This window comes from Monodon monoceros, unplaced genomic scaffold, assembly GCF_005190385.1.
Source record: "Monodon monoceros isolate NGI ecotype Baffin Bay Population unplaced genomic scaffold, NGI_Narwhal_1 Super_Scaffold_21, whole genome shotgun sequence".
NCBI lineage: Eukaryota > Metazoa > Chordata > Mammalia > Artiodactyla > Monodontidae > Monodon > Monodon monoceros.
In genome coordinates this window covers 151,655,853-151,673,470 of record NW_021703778.1, presented here as the reverse complement: position 1 = coordinate 151,673,470, position 17,618 = coordinate 151,655,853, and the positions used below count along the sequence as shown (strand labels likewise).

The 17,618-nt window shown below is 39.5% G+C and overlaps 1 protein-coding gene across 2 annotated transcripts; it reads left to right on the top strand.

Moving 5' to 3' along the window:
• Window positions 1–3,058: 3,058 nt before the first annotated feature.
• DIO2 (iodothyronine deiodinase 2) lies at window positions 3,059–12,261 on the top strand. Of its 2 annotated transcripts, none has more exons than XM_029239107.1 (2): window positions 3,059–3,295; window positions 11,674–12,249. In XM_029239107.1, the coding sequence occupies exons 1-2, from the start codon at window positions 3,074–3,076 to the stop codon at window positions 12,247–12,249; spliced, it is 798 nt and encodes a 265-aa protein (XP_029094940.1). In that variant the 5' UTR covers window positions 3,059–3,073. The 2 variants fall into 2 exon arrangements, with proteins under 2 accessions (XP_029094940.1, XP_029094939.1); XM_029239106.1 differs by having other exon boundaries at window positions 3,074–3,295; window positions 11,674–12,261.
• The last annotated feature ends 5,357 nt before the right edge of the window (window positions 12,262–17,618 follow it).

Below are 17,618 nucleotides of genomic sequence, written 5' to 3'. Positions count from 1 at the left end.
TTTGTTCTTTTTTTAAAAAAAAACCTCTCAAAACACTTCTGACTTTGTAAAAAGAAAAAAATTTTGATTTATAACCATTTGTAGTCTGCACGTGCCTTGAACTTTGCATTTAAAAAGAAGGCATTTTTTCTGATTCTCTACCAATCCTCCTCCTTGTCTTGCCATTTCCAAACATACGCCTCTCATTGAAAGCAAATGACAAGTGAGGGAGAATTGGTTTATAGCTGCCAAGAAATCTCTACCTTAAAGGAGCACTGGTTTAATTCAAACAGGGCAAAATGAATGTCTGAGAAGGGGTGAGATTTTAAGGCTTGGGCGATGAGTGGAAGTGTCATTTCCCGAGTCCACACCTTCTTCTGTCGTTGTTGGCTGGCACTCCGTCTGGCACCGTAGCTTTCCCATCTATACCAGTTAAAATACCATGTTGCCACCTCCCTTTTTTGTCCTTTTTTTTTTTTCCCACAAGGAGAAGATTGAGAGAATGAATGGAGTAAATATATATTATGTATACAAATAATATCCTTTGCTAACAATGTATGCTAGTCATAGGAAAAATATTTTTCTATGTGGTTTATGTTCATTTTTCTAGGCTTTGAAGTCTTCTCTAAAAATTTAGTCCATGGGATGCAAATCCAAAACTGTCATGGGCTAAACTGATGATAAAAATGAAGGAATCAGGTTTTTAGGACAATAGGGAATGGTGAGGGTTGTGTCAATGGGGAGGGCCACACCCAAGTCCACCAGGATGCACACAATTCTGGGGTACCCCAGTCATGGTCACAACATATGGTATGTGAATGGTGCCCCTAGTGTGGAGCAATGCATGCCTGTCCCATTTATCCATTCAGGACACCTTCCTTGCACTTACTGCATGCCAGGCATGGTTCTAACTGCTGAGAGATAGCAACGAACAAAGCCGACGGGAAACTCTGGTCTCTCGGAACCGAAAGGCACTCACATTCAATTATTTTATTAAAGGCAAAAAGCACTGTGCCAAGCAAATAAAATGCATATGCATGCAGAATTTAGCCCATGGGCCCACCAGTTAATGACCCCTACTCTAGGCTTTTAAATTAGTTCTCTGATCTTGCAGGTTTTAACCACAGGGACAAAACACAGAAATGTACTGACCATATATTTGCACCCACTGCTTAACTCATGCTTAATGAGAGCTCCGTGAACGTGAAGAAGTCAGCTAATTAATTTTCAATTTACATTCTATATCTCCACCCCAATGTCTGTACTTGCCACTCCTTCTTCCAAGAAAACATAATTCCTAGAGGTGATCTGTTAGGTAAGTGAGGAAGGAAAACTAGAACGAGATGGGGGTCATGGCATTCTGCCAAAGCATTGTCTGCCTAAGTACCTGTCAGTTTTGGAGACTAGTGGGAGAGGCAAGCCACTGAGCAATGGTCAGTGTGACTCTTGAGCCAATTCAAAGTCTGCTCTTAACCACCTACAAATTTAATTAAATTTTTTTTTTCAAGCAAAAAGAAGGTTCATTAAAGTGTCAGGTCTCTTAGGGGCTAGGTTAACAGAAGCAGGGCAACTGCAGAAATTAAAGAGTTCTCTTATAAAGAATTTATTTCTTATCCTTATGCTTAATGCCACTTAATAAAAATTTTATTTAATCTGCATATAGGCAAAATGGAACTAAAAGAAGGTCTGGTCACCCAGCTACTTTCATGTCTAGAAGATTTTCTTTTTTTTCTTTTTTTGCATTGGAAGCTTCAGTAAAACTAAAAAGAAAACTTGTACTAATTTTCAACAAGAAGCTTTAGAAAACTGCTGTGGTGGTACTCAGAGAGTTTAAAAGTTTTCCACCTCACAATTCACTTTGGATTTTCTTAAATAAGGTTATGACTCAAAAATATTTAAAGAGCTTAGGTCACAAATCTGACGGGAGACAGTCATAGTATATAGGTGTAAAGATGGAAGGTAAGCATTCACATCGTCCAAGAAATAGAACAGAGACCATCTATGATTAATCTTCCTCTTTTCTACTTGTCTTGCAGGATCCTTTCTTTCCCAAACCCCTTATAAATAAACAATAACAATAATAATAATCAGAGGAGAGAGAGTTTCCCTGTCAATCTACACATTGTATTAAGTAACTTTCCCCAAAGTTTGGGAGCATTTCCTGAAAACCCTCAAAGGTATTAATATTTTTCCCTCTCTCTCTTTAAATCACAAAGCAAAATTCCACTGTCCCTCTGCCCCCCACCCCACCTCCTAAAAAAAAAAAAAAAAAAAAGTTGCCGAGTTTTGCTTTTCTATTCACTGCAGTCCTGGCCAAAGTAAAGCCCTCTTTCTCAATGACGTCAAGATCTTTACCAAGATTAGGCTTTCATTTCTCTATTGCAGCAATTAGCCAGGGAATGTATAAAAGGCTTCAGGGAGACTCACTGGGCTGCAGAGAGAGGCACTTTGCACCACAGACAGATAGCACGAAGGAAAAGCCAGAGGGAGTGAGGAAAAAGAAGTCAGTCGCTCCTGAGGAAGGGAGAGAGTGAGACAGGCTGGGAGAAGGAGAACAGAAAGTGTGTGTAAACGGAGTAAAGAAGGGAAAAAACTACCCTTAAAGCACATTTTAAAAACTCTGGCAATTCTTGAAAGAAACAGGCTACGTTTCTGAACATAGAGACAATGAAAAGCTAAAGAAAATTTTGCAATCTCTGCCACAGTCTCATAGGTGCTTGGAAATGAAAGTAGAACTGCCTGTCTTTAACCGACTCTGAGAGGGGTAACTGGATTAGGGACGGGTACGCCAGTTTTTTTTTTTTTAAACATCTTAAATCCTGAAAAAAAAAAAAAAAGCAGCAGCTCCGAATTGAATGAATTGATGGGCACACTCCAACTGCTGGGCTGGAGAGACTGGACTTGGTCTTGCCATTTCTGCTTCTTTGAAAAAGGAGACAACTTGGGCTTCCTTTTAATTTAGTTTTTCTCCCTCTCCCCCCACCCCCAACCTCCCCCTCCCCTCCCCCACCCCCTCAATCACCACCCCCCTTTTAAATAAGAGGGTGAAGGGGAACCAGAGCGCACAAGGCAACTGACCCAGGAGGCAGAGAAGATGGGCATCCTCAGCGTAGACTTGCTGATCACACTGCAGATTCTGCCAGTTTTTTTCTCCAACTGCCTCTTCCTGGCGCTCTATGACTCGGTCGTTCTCCTCAAGCACGTGGTGCTGTTGCTGAGCCGCTCCAAGTCCACTCGCGGGGAGTGGAGGCGCATGCTGACCTCAGAGGGGATGCGCTGCATCTGGAAGAGCTTCCTTCTCGATGCCTACAAACAGGTGAGCTGCGCCGAGAGGGGCTTCTCCGCAGGGCGGCCGGGGCAGGGGCTGGAATGTGGGGGGCCGGGTGCCAGCTGGAGCACTGGAGTGAGAACGGTGCAGCCCTATTTGGGGGCCTAGCGGTTATGCTCAAGGTTGCTCCTGTGTCTGCTCTCTACACCTGTCACACACAGTAGATCTGGGGATGACAGGTATTAAGTCACAGTGACTCTGCGTGACCTGGGAAGGAGTCTTCCTAATAAGGGCCGTTAATGGCTTGCTGTGACTTTGGAGTGGAAGGTATTGGTGCCTGTAGAATAACTTTGAGAAAAGTCAGAAAGTGTTGGGGGAGGGCAGACCGCTGCATTTATTCTGCTCTTGTCACGAACTGGCATTTTTTGCTTGATGAAAGGCTATGTGAGGTGCATTAGGAAAGACAGTTCAATGGGTAGGCATTAAAAAGCAAGAAAAAAAGAAAACACCACTCAAAACTCTCAGGGAGCTGGCAAGATTTCACAAAATAATAACAGCAGGTATCATTTAGCAGAGTGGCTGCTTCGTTTCTGGTAGAAGTAAGAGTTAATGAGAGCAAGCCTGTGTGCACCATCATCCTCTACCTTGATTTGGATTAGAACCTTTTGAAGCAGTTATTAGGTGCTGAGTCTGGAGTTACTAGATATCTGTTTGAAGAAGAAAGATCTGAGAACCAGCTGTCAAAAATCCAGACTTTGTTAGAGAAACCACATTTGCTTTGTTTCTCAAAAGTTAAGTAAGCCGTCTTAGAAAGAGCAGATAAATCTATGGTTCATGGCAATCTCAAAGCTCTTATAACTGGTGCCTGGAACACTGTAGCAGTCGCCACACTTACCTGCAGAAGCTGCGTCCCAGGGGCTGCCCTTTCAAAACCAGAGTGATCTTTGTTTCTAAGTGAAGCATACTGTTTGGAGATGAAGCATCTTCAGCTCAGATCTTCTTAAGGGGCAAAGAGGAAAGGGCACTGGTCCTTTGTCAGTTTGCTCTCTCTCCCTGTGCCCGTGGGACTCCTGAATGTCCCTGGGCTTAGGAAGAATTGACTCATCTGGCAAAAGCTAGTATCAAAGCAGACATTCTTGGTTTTCCCTAACAGTATTGAGAGACCCTGTCCGAGATGCCAGGAAGGGAGTTTGAGAAGAATATGGGAGCTAGTGAAGTGGTGTACTATAGGCAGGCAGTACCTCAGAAACAGAGCCGGAAAACTCAGAATAAGAGGGGGAAGGAGAATGAGTCCTCCATAAATAAATACTAGAAAAATAAGTCTAGAGAAGGAACTTATGCTTACCAAGGGGGGTAGGGTGGGCGGGAAGTGTTAGATTGGGAGTTTGGGATTGACATGTACACACTGCTATATTTAAAACAGATAACCAACAAGGACTTACTGGACAGCACAGGGAACTCTGCCCAACACTCTGTAATAACCTAAATGGGAAAATAATGTGAAAAACAATAGATACACGTATTTGTATAACTGAATCACTTTGCTGTACACCTGAAACTAGCACAATATTGTTAATCAACTATACTCCAATATAAAATAAAAATTAAAAAAAAAAATCTATGCACCAGGAATGGAAAAGAAGTAATTTCTAGTAGCAAGGAATCCAGAGTAGGATCCTTCCATTGAAAATCAAATAAGTGTTCAAGACGAGAATACTCATGGTGGATTAGGGAAGTGTTCCTACAGTATATGTCTTTGTTATTGAGAGCAACCTGCAGAAGGTTGGCATTTGTTGTCCTAAAGACAGGAACATAGTAAGAGCTCTTCTTAGTAAGTGAAAATTTCTTTATAATAGTTCAAAACGATGCTCAAAAGTTCTAACAGTAAAAACTCACTTTATATTATGTACATGGGGTGAATGGGAGATGTGGGAAGGACATACTGAGATGATCATTTCATTTCCACAAATGCATACGCTGAATGTGAAATGTTCACATTTTCTTCTGGGGGTAGAGAATTTGGAGGAGGGTGGGGTGTGCACGCACAAGTATGTCAGGCATGTTATGAATTAAGAAGTTCCCTCATCTATACCTGTATTTCATAGGTGTTAGGAGATAACATGGCAATGTCAGTTATTTGGTCTCAGCGTAATAAACTCTTACTTTTTTCAAAGACAAGTGACTTCTGCCTATAAAAGAAAAGGCACTGCTTTGGAGAATTTTACCTGTATGCATGTATATTCTCACATAAAATATGGGGGTTGATGTTACCCACAAATATTAAGTGAGGTCGTTTCTCCTATTAAGCAGCTTATTGAAATAAAAAGGGAAAAGGAAACAAATGCCTCTAATAAACTTGATCATTTGTTTATTTTTTCACCAATGTATAGTGTTTCATTGTGTCGCAATATTTCGTTATCCCTACGCTGAGAGACTGAGAAGGATGAGTAATTTGTTTTCCTTTTTGCACACGGTTTGTGTATTCTTCTCCTGTATTGTTTCTGTCTACTGATTTGATTAGTGACCAAGTTCATGACTGACATTATTATGTTTGCTTTTATGACTTATGTGATAGCTGCCAGGAGAAGAAGCAACACAAGAACCCATATATCCAGAGATAAGGCTGGACTGGGTGTGTGATGGATGGAAGCATGGTGAACACAGCTTGCGCTGAGTTTAGGTCTCCTTCTGTCTCCAAGTGTAGCAAGGGCGTTCGCGGCTGTGGTGGCACTTGAGGGTCACTCAGAATCTGTGAAACAGATTGAATCACTTCCCCAAATGCTACTGTCACCTGTGCCACTGCCTTTGGGTGTAGCCCTGTCTAGAGACACACTGGAGGAGTCTCTGTTTGAGTCGGCACCACAGTGTTTCACAATCCTGACTTGCGTTATTTTGAGGCTGCCACCCCCAGAAACGGAGTTTTGCAGGGTGAGGCGTGTGCACACGCCATACGATGAGGCCCGTCATTTCTAATTCTCCCGGTTGTTGAATGGCAGATACTTGGGAAGCTATTTAGAGAAAGTGCGGTAAAAGCGCTGTGCCTGTGTTTGGCTCCTACAAGAGGCAACAAAGAAATGTAAACAAATTAGAACAAAATAAAACAAAAAACCCTTCTTCATTAAAATGTTGAATGGGATTTAAAATAAACTTTATAGGGAAGCCTTTAAAGACAGTTTGGGTTTGGTTAGAGGGAGGTCCATGCAAGATTTGGAGGAAAAAGAAAATCTACTGAATTTTGTGAGAGACTGAGGTGTATAACAGATGTTTATTATTTAAGTTTTCCCTAGTCAGTGTCATTGCATCTAGCACTGCGTCCTTGTGCTGGCGCTCAAAGACTCAAAAATACAACCAGTAAACAAACTACTCTGTCTGGGAGCCTGGCTCCCACCTAAATGAAGTGTAAAAGTAAACACACAGTATAGATGCTGACAAGCAGTTTAGCTTCTACACGGTCAATATTGCTGTGGCACAGAAAACATATTCATTTGAACATATAATTTTGGTTTTGAAAGGGTCTCTTTAACATTCTCTTCCTCCTCTTCATTCACCTCAGCCTTTTGACACTCGTTTCCACAATGGAAAATGGCTCTTTTAAGAAAGAAACATTCCCAAAAGAAGGCTACAGCCAGAGCTTGTCCATCACTTGGATAAAACATTGGGAAATGATAGAGCTTAGAGCTATATTTTTCAAGTTACAAATCAACAAGAGAATAGCTAACAGGGAATTGAACTCAGAGGAAGGAGTAGGTAGCTTATCCTTCAACGCTGATTTATTGGGCCAATTTGAATATAAATGGTTAAAATGCTGCTTAATAATTGTTTGGCCACACTTGTAAGGACATTGATGTAGGCTGGTCATTATTGTCAAAGAATTTGAAATTTCCTGACAGTTAATAAAGCCATTCCAGGGCTTTGGAGAGCAAAAAGGATGTGTAAAAATAATTCTGCCACATACCTACCCCATTTTTATCATCCGCTTTGCTTTCTATCGTGAGATTAGGTGATATTTTGTCCAGAAGCCTTTCTCAGGCTGTGGAAGAGAAAAAAAAACAAGGTTAGTAGTATATGCTCTATTTCCAGCTTCTACTTGATGAATGGTTCTTTCTTTTTTTTTTCCCCTTGCCCTGCATTTCACAGTCCACATGCTAAAGCAGCATTATCCTTTTCCCCATGCACTGAAAACTGTCAGCAAAAGGAATCCCATCATCAAGGGAATCAAATATATGTCATATATTTACATTCTTGTTCATATTTATAAATATGGCTATCACAACATTTGAGCTTGGCCCAGAGATGTCTTCTGTTGTAAAAATACAAACCCTTTATTTTCCTCCCTTGTTGGTGTTGTGTTCATGTTGATTATAAAAACATAAGAAAGGACAACTGTAATAGTGCAGATGAGAGAGAGAAAAGTCAGTGATGACGATATTACATTTTACGTATGTCCTTTCTGATCCTTGCAAAATAAAGAGACCCTTTGGGAACATCGGAACTTCAAGACCAATTAGTGGAAATGATGCTTGTGTTTGGGCATTAAATACTGGGCAGGGTTCTCTTTAGAGCGGCTAATGCTGGCAGGGAAAGAGGTACCGACCTAATTACTCTTCCGCAAGAGTAAAAAATGCCTTTTGAATGCCTCTTTGGCAAATATGTCTCATTAAGGACAAAAACCAAACACAAACCCTCTAAGAAGGAGAAATTAAGATGATAGGTAACTTGTGGCCAGGACACTTTCTGTGCCACTGTGGGAAATTAAAACAAAGTTTGGAAGTACCAGGGGATAACCTGTTTTTGTCGAGCTTCTTTCCTGCAGCCTAAATGTTATTATGGGACCAACTTTATTTTCTTCACCATTCTGGCTTTTTGTCAAGGAATGATTTGCTCCTGAGGAAAGCAAAGATCTTCCATCATTGAAGACAATGGTGGTTCTCCCGTTCCATCTCAGCAGGGTGAAAAGCCAAGCAAACCAAGAAACTCTCCATTTGTAACTTTAGTCACAATACGTATTTAATTTTCATGGTGACCGAATAGGAAGACGAGAAATGAACAATAATGTCCTTCTAAAAGATTCTTTTTTTTCAGTTTAAGACAGACTTTCACTTTTTAATTGTTAAAGTTTTTTTTCTTTATTGTTGCTAAATTGTCCTCTATCAGCAGTTTTTAGCAAAGATGGACAAATTTTATGATTAGTCTGTGACACTTATAAAAGCAGACTACTGGTCTACTCACATCTGGACTTCCAAAAAATGGGTGTGTGTTTTTCCCTCGTAGTTTTATTAATAGCACTGTTCTTACCTGTGCATTTTCTCTTACCTAGTCACGCTCATTAAGAGGATAATTCTGTTTATGACATTCTAATCTTCAGTCAAGTCCTACGGCTGCTCAACAAAATGAAGAGGATTTGGTTACTTTCATTTTACACACTGACCAGCTGAGATAATCAAGAACAGATCAACAGCATTAGGTGTCGATTGTGGCGGTACTATACGGTGGGATCCAGGATTCACTCTTCTAAATAAGCTGCCTCAGTTAGCTCATCCGTCACCCAAATGTGATTGTGTTCAGTGTAGGTTAAGGTTATTATTAAGCATAAAATTCTTCACTGACCTCTACCTAGCATTATAACAACAATTAATAGTAACAATAATGTATGTAATAAAAAATTTTAAAGTGTATGTATAAATTTTCCCCCAGCTTAACAAAATACCAACACCTCCCACCACCCCCTTCCCCCAAATACCAAAGAGCATTACGTATTTGGTAACTTTCCTCACTTTTGATTTTAAAGTTAAGATGTTGTACTTGTTCTAAGTTTTCTAAGTTGAACCAGTCTGTTTGTATTTTGAAAAGAATTATGTGGCTGGATGATACATTGTCACTAAGAAGAAGGAGAAGGTGCTTTACCTTTCCAAGAAAATTAATTACAGGTAACAAGAGTGTCACCTGTGACTGAAGTCAGATTAGATTACTCAGGAATAATCAGGAATAATGCAAGGATCAACAGTTCAGCTTGGGTGAGAGTCAGGGGCGATAGAGGCCCATTTAACAAGGCAGCACAGTTGCTCAGAGTTCTTAAAAATGACTCAGAAATGCAGGTGGATGTTTTTACCTACCAAGAACCTCCAAGTCTGTTGTCCAGAGATGATTTTTCTCCTGTGTATGGGTTGCTCACTTAATGAGAAGTTGCTACAACAGCTAATGGATTCAGACTGATCTGAATGCATTCAGATCGTTGTATCACAGTGTGTTGCAAAACACAGCACAATGATATTGTTAAAAGCAGCCGTCCTAGAATCATTATTGCTATTTGACGTGGGAAACATCTAACGAGAAGGTGATGGTAACGCTACCTATTACCTAAATCTACAAAGCAGTACAAAAAGAACCCATAGATTTAAAAGTTTATAATACCTTTAAAATGTATATATCTTTAAATTTTAAGTATATTTTAAAGCCTCAGAGACAAGTCTAGCTCATATAAAACAGTCTAGCTAAAAGTGGCTTATTCGGTTTCTTCACCTAGTGTCACTTGCAAATTAACCAAGAAAATACAAATAAAATAACTTTCTTCCTGATAGTGACTGAAAACAAATGAACTTATTTAAACCACACCAACAGCTTCCTTTTCTAAGAAAGAAATTTGTTATTCTAAGATTTCTTTTAGAAAACTAACAGTACTTGTTTCAAACCTGCCCTGCTAGGATTTTTCACAAGGGAGAAAAAGGGCTTCTTTACTTCTTCCTCTGCAGTTAAAATGAGTTATGCATTAACATCAGATAGAAGCTTCTGAATAAAAGCCCTTGAGTGTTTTTTTTTTCTTTATCAGTTTGGATTGTTGAGTTTTTAACAATTCACTTCTAAGTGACTTCAATTAACAGCAATGTTATATGTGGTGGTATTTATATGAGGGGAAAAAGTCGATCCAGTTGGAAGTGTTTTATAATATTAAGGATAGTGTATAAAAATCAACTATACTGTTATAAGTTGTCCCCAGTGTTACTGGCTTTGATTAAAGCATTCTAGGGGAAGATCCAATTGTATTAATTCAAACTGAAGTAATTGGCTCTTTTATGTTGCCTGCTTTTTATTATCAGTTTACAGATTCAAAGACCAGCAAACTTTCTTTCAGTCTGTGTTCAACAATTTAAACTACGTGCAAAGAGGGTACCTGGAACAATTTTCCTCTACACCTCTTCTGCCTGAGTATTTTATAATTCAGAGGAACTTGATAATAAAATGTGTGGTAGAAAAGTAAATGGTTTGTGACTTCTTAGATTAAAAAAGTGAAACAAACAAAAAACACATGTAATATGAGAAATTAAAAGTAGAATTCTGCAGAAAGTAAAATTTTATGTTTTTGTTCACTCATTTGTTTGTTTAATGGAAATGGTGAGGTTCTAGTCAAAAGAACCCCAAAGTATTCAGTAGCCATAGAAGCCTTTGGGAAGGATGTCACACTGAGGAGAGCTCAAATCACTTCTAACAGTAGATATTTTTTAAACAGAGAATTGGTCAGGAAAATAGTATTCTGTTTCACATTTTTGGGCGGCATCTATAATGGCAAACTACACACCCACAGTGATTTATAGTGTACAAAGCCCTTTTCGTATGTCATCCTCCTATAACCGTATGAGGAAGATAGGGGTTGTTATCACCATTTTACAGATGGGAAAGCTGAAGTACTGAAGAGATTAAATGGGAGTAGCTCTTCTTATAAATGGTGGACCCCCGGTTTTCTAGTTCTGGGCAGGAATAGAGCCCACTGGTACCCTTGTGCATTGGTTGAGCTTAAATGACTTAGTATCAGGCAAGAAAATAAAGGTCTTTTCTGAGTACTTTAGAATTCAGAAGTGGGAATACAGAAAGAGGTACTATGTCCCACAATTCTGATAATGTATTTTAAAGTGGACCATTCACTTTTTACTTTTAAAATGAAGGCAAGGACTTCCCTGGTGGTCCAGTGGTTAAGCCTCCGCAGTTCCATTACAGGGGGCACGAGTTCGATCCCTGGTTGGGGAACTAAGATCCCGCATGCTGTAGGGCACGGCCAAAAAACAAAAAAACCCACAAAAATGAAGGCAATTAAACCTTTGTTGTATATTGTGTGCTAAGCACTGACACAAAATAAGGATAGTAAAGAATACCAGTCTCAACTTAATTATGAAGAGAGTTAACTGCAGCACCTTCAATCGTGAAAATAATTACCTTTAGTGACTATACAGAATGAAAAGGACTTTTATTCTCTTCAGGGCCATTCATTATATTACCTGCCACAATGGCTCTTTACTCAAATCAATATATGTTTACCATATCCTCTGAAGGAAATACCACATTTTATTAGAGCCAGTTGTTTCTATACAGAGTGAATTAAAGTGACAATGTGTTCAATGTGGTATTCTCTCCCTCTTTCTTTTTTTCACCACCAGGTGAAACTGGGTGAAGATGCTCCCAACTCCAGTGTGGTGCATGTCTCCAATCCTGAAGGAGATGACAGCAGTGGAAATGGTGCCCATGAGAAAACAGTTGATGGAGCTGAGTGCCACCTCCTTGACTTTGCCAGCCCTGAGCGCCCACTGGTGGTCAACTTCGGCTCAGCCACTTGACCTCCTTTTACTAACCAGCTGCCAGCCTTCAGCAAACTGGTGGAAGAGTTCTCATCAGTGGCTGACTTCCTGTTGGTCTACATTGATGAGGCTCATCCTTCAGATGGTTGGGCGGTGCCTGGGGATTCTTCTTTGTCTTTTGAGGTGAAGAAGCACCGGAACCAGGAAGACCGATGTGCAGCAGCCCACCAGCTAATGGAGCGTTTCTCCTTGCCACCCCAGTGCCAAGTTGTGGCTGACCGCATGGACAATAATGCCAATGTCGCTTATGGGGTAGCCTTTGAACGTGTGTGTATTGTGCAGAGACAGAAAATTGCTTATCTGGGAGGAAAGGGCCCCTTCTACTACAACCTTCAAGAAGTCCGGCGTTGGCTGGAGAAGAATTTCAGCAAGAGATGAAAGCTAGATTAGCTGGTTAAAGGTATGATTGTAATAGAGATTTTTTTTTTTTTAAGTTATGTAAAGACAAGGAAACTAAGAACTGAATCCACTATTTCAACTGAGTCCCATTGTCTCACTGAAAGACAGGAATTTACGTGTCAGAAGAACATAAACCTCTAACATCTCGATACTACTTTCACCACTTAAATGGCTTTTGGCTAAATAGTAGCCCCGTTACTTCTCTTCCTGGTGAAAAGCCCTGAATGAAAAGATCCCAAGATGGAGAGGAAGAAACCTTGTTTCAGCATGTGTTCCTTTCTGCCCTGAAAAAGAAGTGATACCTCTGATGCATGCCTTGGGACCTGAAGAAAAGACTTACCTGAATAACTCTACCATCCTTGTTAGTATACGGGGTATTGCTTAGGCTTTCTTCAGCATGGATAGAGCCCAACTGGATAATTCCCAAATGTTTACTTATAATGATCTTCAAGCCCAGGCCATGTGGTTAGGACCTTAGTGTTTAACATGTCACAGTAGTCTCTGATCTTCTAGTTTCTAGCCATGTGGTGCTCTATGCCAGTCTAAATATCCCAGAACTCGCAGCTATATCTGCAGATACCAAGAATGGTCCCTACCTGGAGGGTTAGAATGATCATCTGATCTCTGATGGTTACTTTCTAGGCAGGTGGGGAAAGTGGTAGAAGAAAATCGAATTGACAAGCTAGGAAAAGGAGGCGGCAGAAAGATTAGGAGACTTCATAGTGCTTCACCTTGCAACTGTAGAGAGTGGGACTAATTTGTTAGTCACAGAAACATGGAAACATACACAAAGCTAGAAAAAGAAGAAACTCCACTAAAATAGCATCAAGAATATACGTATGAAATCAATGTATTTATCATACACTCCTAGATTGAGGAGAAGGAGAGATCGAGAGGGAAGAGACGCTTTAATATTTGTATTACTTTTTCAAACATGTTTGTGGTGTGTACATTTTCAGTAGGTGAATTATACCCCATGATGCTGATGAAAGGTAAAACCAGTGGGTCCAGTGGTGCTGGTCTATCCTTCTCCATCCCTACGATTTTGCTCTGGTCCCACTCCTTGGTCTCGGTCTCTATGGCAGTGTCATCTGAATGCTGAGCTCAGCAGTGTGTATTTTCTATACACACATTCTCAGCTGCTGTGGGATGTAGGTTCCCCGGCCATTCAGCTGCAGCACTGTTTTTCTCCCAAAGTAGGTGAACTATAATGAATGATAGGTGAAAACAAACAAGGTTTCTTCAGGAGCAAAACGGAAGAAGAGTAAGTTTGAGACAATTCCCATCAGTGATTTTGGAGGCTTTGCTATAAGGCAATTCTCAGTACCATGGAATTCCCATTAATATTTGAATTTGGACTTGGGTTTTCCTTTGTTCCTCTTAGCTGAGGTATAGTAGTCTAAGGCCTCTATAGTACATTTTTATAATGCTATTTTAATATATACCACATTTCTCTTTAAAATGAAGATACTGTAGTTTTACTCATAACTAATGTAAGTAATAACTAATATCCTAACCTCCAAAAGAATAGACCAACCAATTTTGTATCTTAATTTTTTTATTGTAAATTTGAGGATATTATCAAATCACAGTATATGGCCATATTTATATGTACAATCAAAGGTTCCTATGACCATTCCATTAATAATTGAATCATAAAATAAAACTAATAGAAAGAGATATCTAAAATTGAAAATATCTTCCTGAACTAGTTGCCTGAAATGAGAAAAAAGTGGGAACTGAGTGTACAAGAACCAAAAGTCTATTTTTTTTTAATGGAACAACGTAATAGTCATATCACTACATAGTTTATTGTTTAGATATTAAAGCACCATTTTAACTGATTATTTTTAACTGCAACATTTAAGTTTCCCACTGTTCTAAATTCTACAAAATGCGCCCACAAAGAAACAAATTTTGAAAATGTGACATTATCTAATGAATTTCTGGAAAATCACATTGAGAATAGATTATTTCTGAGTCCTCAGTAGTTAAACCCTGTAACTCAAGGCTTATCGGTGGACCCCACTGATTTTTATCTTCAAAATGGTGTTGAGATTTATGTGGTACCCAGGAGAAGAAAAATGAAGAATTGGTGGCAGCCCACTCACACTGTTGTCCTTAAAATTCCCCTTTGTTCTACATGTACAATAAGGGAACAGGATGTTAGAGATGCTGGTGGGGGGATGAGATTTGGCTAAGGCAGGCAGTGCTAGTTGTCTGGGGAAAAGGATGATGGGAAAACTACCCAGCTGTGATATATTTTTAAAGAAAGAGAAGGTTGTGTGTGTGCAATTCTTCTCCCTGAGGATAGGGCAATGGAGAAGTGAAGCAGCGGAAGTAAACATACAGAGGCATAGGCTGACTATCAGGGACAAAGATATGTTCAATGGAACATAGAAGAGTTACTGGAAGAAAGGCTTTAGGGGGCCAGAAGAGAAAGTAAATTGACAAAGCTCAGGAATCCTACAACATGTAGAATGGCTTGGTGTTATCAGAGTTAGGATAAGCCTATAATTATGTAACTTATTTATCTCATCATGAACTTTTATGATTTCCTGTGGTGTATCTTTTATGAACTTAACAAGAACTCATTATTTGAGATAGAGGAGAATCAATGTTTAGCTGGTATGTTCAGAGAAATTATTAGATTGTCAATACCCACCCTACCTATCCTATCTTTTATAAGGTATGTTTCTTTGAAGAATTGTAGTTCCTATTCTCACAAGGCAAAAATTATAAGTTATATATATATATATAAACTTATACATTATAAGCTTATATATATAAACATATGTATGTGATTTCTTCTTTTTAATACTTAAACATTTGCCCCCCACCCCATAGGCTATGTTTACATGGAGCTATCAGTTTAGTCTTTTAAACTGGATTAGCTTGTCCATTACAGAAATAGTTTCCAAGCAATTTTAGGTATTATTATAACATCTGGATTTACTCAGACATTTAGTGTTTGAAAGACTTATGTCTTGGAACTATTCAAAACTTACTTTATTTTATTGCTTAGAGAAAACATTAGTGGAATCAAGGATGACTTTCTTGAATGGGCATGACTGAAATGTCTGCATGGTAGGGTAGAAGTGTTTGATACAGATATTAAAATGTTAACTGACCTCCTTAGAAGCAGGTTAGTAATGCTGTTCTCACTTTGTATAGCTAAAGTTACAGTCATTTAACTCATATGACTTTCGATCTCTGGTCCTTTGTCTTCACCTTGTTTATAGAATGTACCCCTGATTTTTGGTAACATCAACTTTGAAATGGTCTGTTGATTTAGTTAAGTTCTCCTACCATTAACCAGGAAATGCTGATTCTGTGATCAAGGAGAGAAGAAAGGCCTGCTGTCTTTCATTTTGCCTGAGTGTATTTCACTTTTTGGGCTCTTGAATAAAAATTATGAAATATGGTGAGGTCATGCATGGGTGCTGCCTTGATGCATAAAATACCAGAGAGGTAGGTTAAAGGCAATGTCTATGCCTTTTGGAAAACTCCCAGCTGGATACAAGGTACCCTCAGCATGCACTATGGGCCATGTCCGCAGCAAGAAGAACGCACTGATGTGCAGGACTTCCTGTTCTGTAAATCGTAAGAGGATAAACATGGACTTTTATTCTACCTAATTTCTTATTGATAGTTGGAAGATAAGCTTAATTAGAATCACATGGCCATTGCAAAATGGAAAATGTAGACACTAACTTCTGTCCCACTGAAGAATTAATAAAAACCTTTACCAGCATTTAGAGCTTTTCAGAATATACCCAATGTTATGTCTCTGAGCAGTGGAGATTAACAATAAGATTTTTAATTCCAGGAGTTTTTTTTTAAATGATACTGCCAAAAATCAGAGCTAAAATGTTTTTAGTTATATTACAACCTCCTCTGTACTTCTTCCTTTATCTTAAAAATAGAAGCTAAACCCAGTCTTCCTGTGTAAGTCCAGATGGGGCATAATTACCAGCCTCTGCTTGGTGACCCACGCTGTCTTGGTAGTGTCCTGAGGTCCCCTATGAAAGAAGGGGGACAGGGACTTGGGAGATTCAGGAAGTTGCTAACTGGGAAGAACTAGGCCCTGAGGGCTTGGTCTACTGATCCTGGAAGATTTGGAAAGAAACTTCTCACCTTTGGAGGAGGGCTGATGAGTGTCATTGAGTGACTTTAGCAAAACATTGGGCCACTTCCTAATGCCTTATGTTCTGGATAGCACTAGAAGCAAGGTCTCAGACTTAAGATCCAGTTCTGTTCCAAGGTGAGTCTGAACCAACAGAAAGCAAACATGTACATATCTCCAAACAATACTGCTCATGCAAGTTGGGACTCTCTGCCCATCTTGGGCAGCTGCACTAGAACTCCACGGAGTTCATTTAATATTTGCTGCAGAGACTTCGAAGACCCAGGAGACGTTTAATGAAGTCACTATTTTGGCACAAAACTCCCCTTTTCCCCCAAAAAAGCAAATAGGTGAACACATAAATGAAAGAAGACCACAGAGGGGAGTGGCAAAGAAATAAAATTGTTTCAAGACTTCTCCAGACCATGTCACTGGTCGGTGTGGTTTTTGTGTGTGTTAAGATTGGAAGATGTGAAGACATTTGTATCCAGTACTTTATAACCAAAGCAATTAAAAGATATTGGGTAGGGAACGTTGGCCAGTTTTGTTTAAATTTGCGTCACATTATCACCAGACTCTATCACCAGCCCAAGTAATCGGGCGCCCAAACAGGGAGATTGGGATGTGCAGAGGTTACTAGTGTGCAAATGATAACTACTGACGAAAGAGTCATCGACTCAGTTAGTGGTTGGATATAGTCACATTGGTTTGCCTCTGCCCATCTTTGCCTCCCTAGCAAGGAGAATATTCGGGGCATGATGCTATGAGTACTGGGTAAATGTGGTGAGAATGTGTGTGTGTACATCTCTGCTTCTTAGCTGCAGAAACAGAAATGCTTTGGAGATTATCAGTAGAAATCAGTTATTATATTGGTGCTGAGTGGTACATGTGCTTTTAAATTTGTTCTTGTATTTTAATAAACTTTGAATAAAAAGAATAAAGTTACTCTTTGGTTCTGTTTGTTTATTTTTAACTTACTCTCTAGACCTTGCCCCTGGCTGGAACATGTTCATGGTTGACAAGGGAAAGGGAATCCATCATTCTAATATTTATTCCTTGGTATTTGTGGGCAAAATCACCAGCAATGCCAGGTTATTTTAATCTCATGCTGTGCGCCAGTCTTCAAGGAAATCAAGACAAGTTAAAAGAAAATCTTCAGATACTTTCCATATTCATGAACAAGTTGCACACAGAATTAATGGAAAGGGAGCTGTTAAAGAGA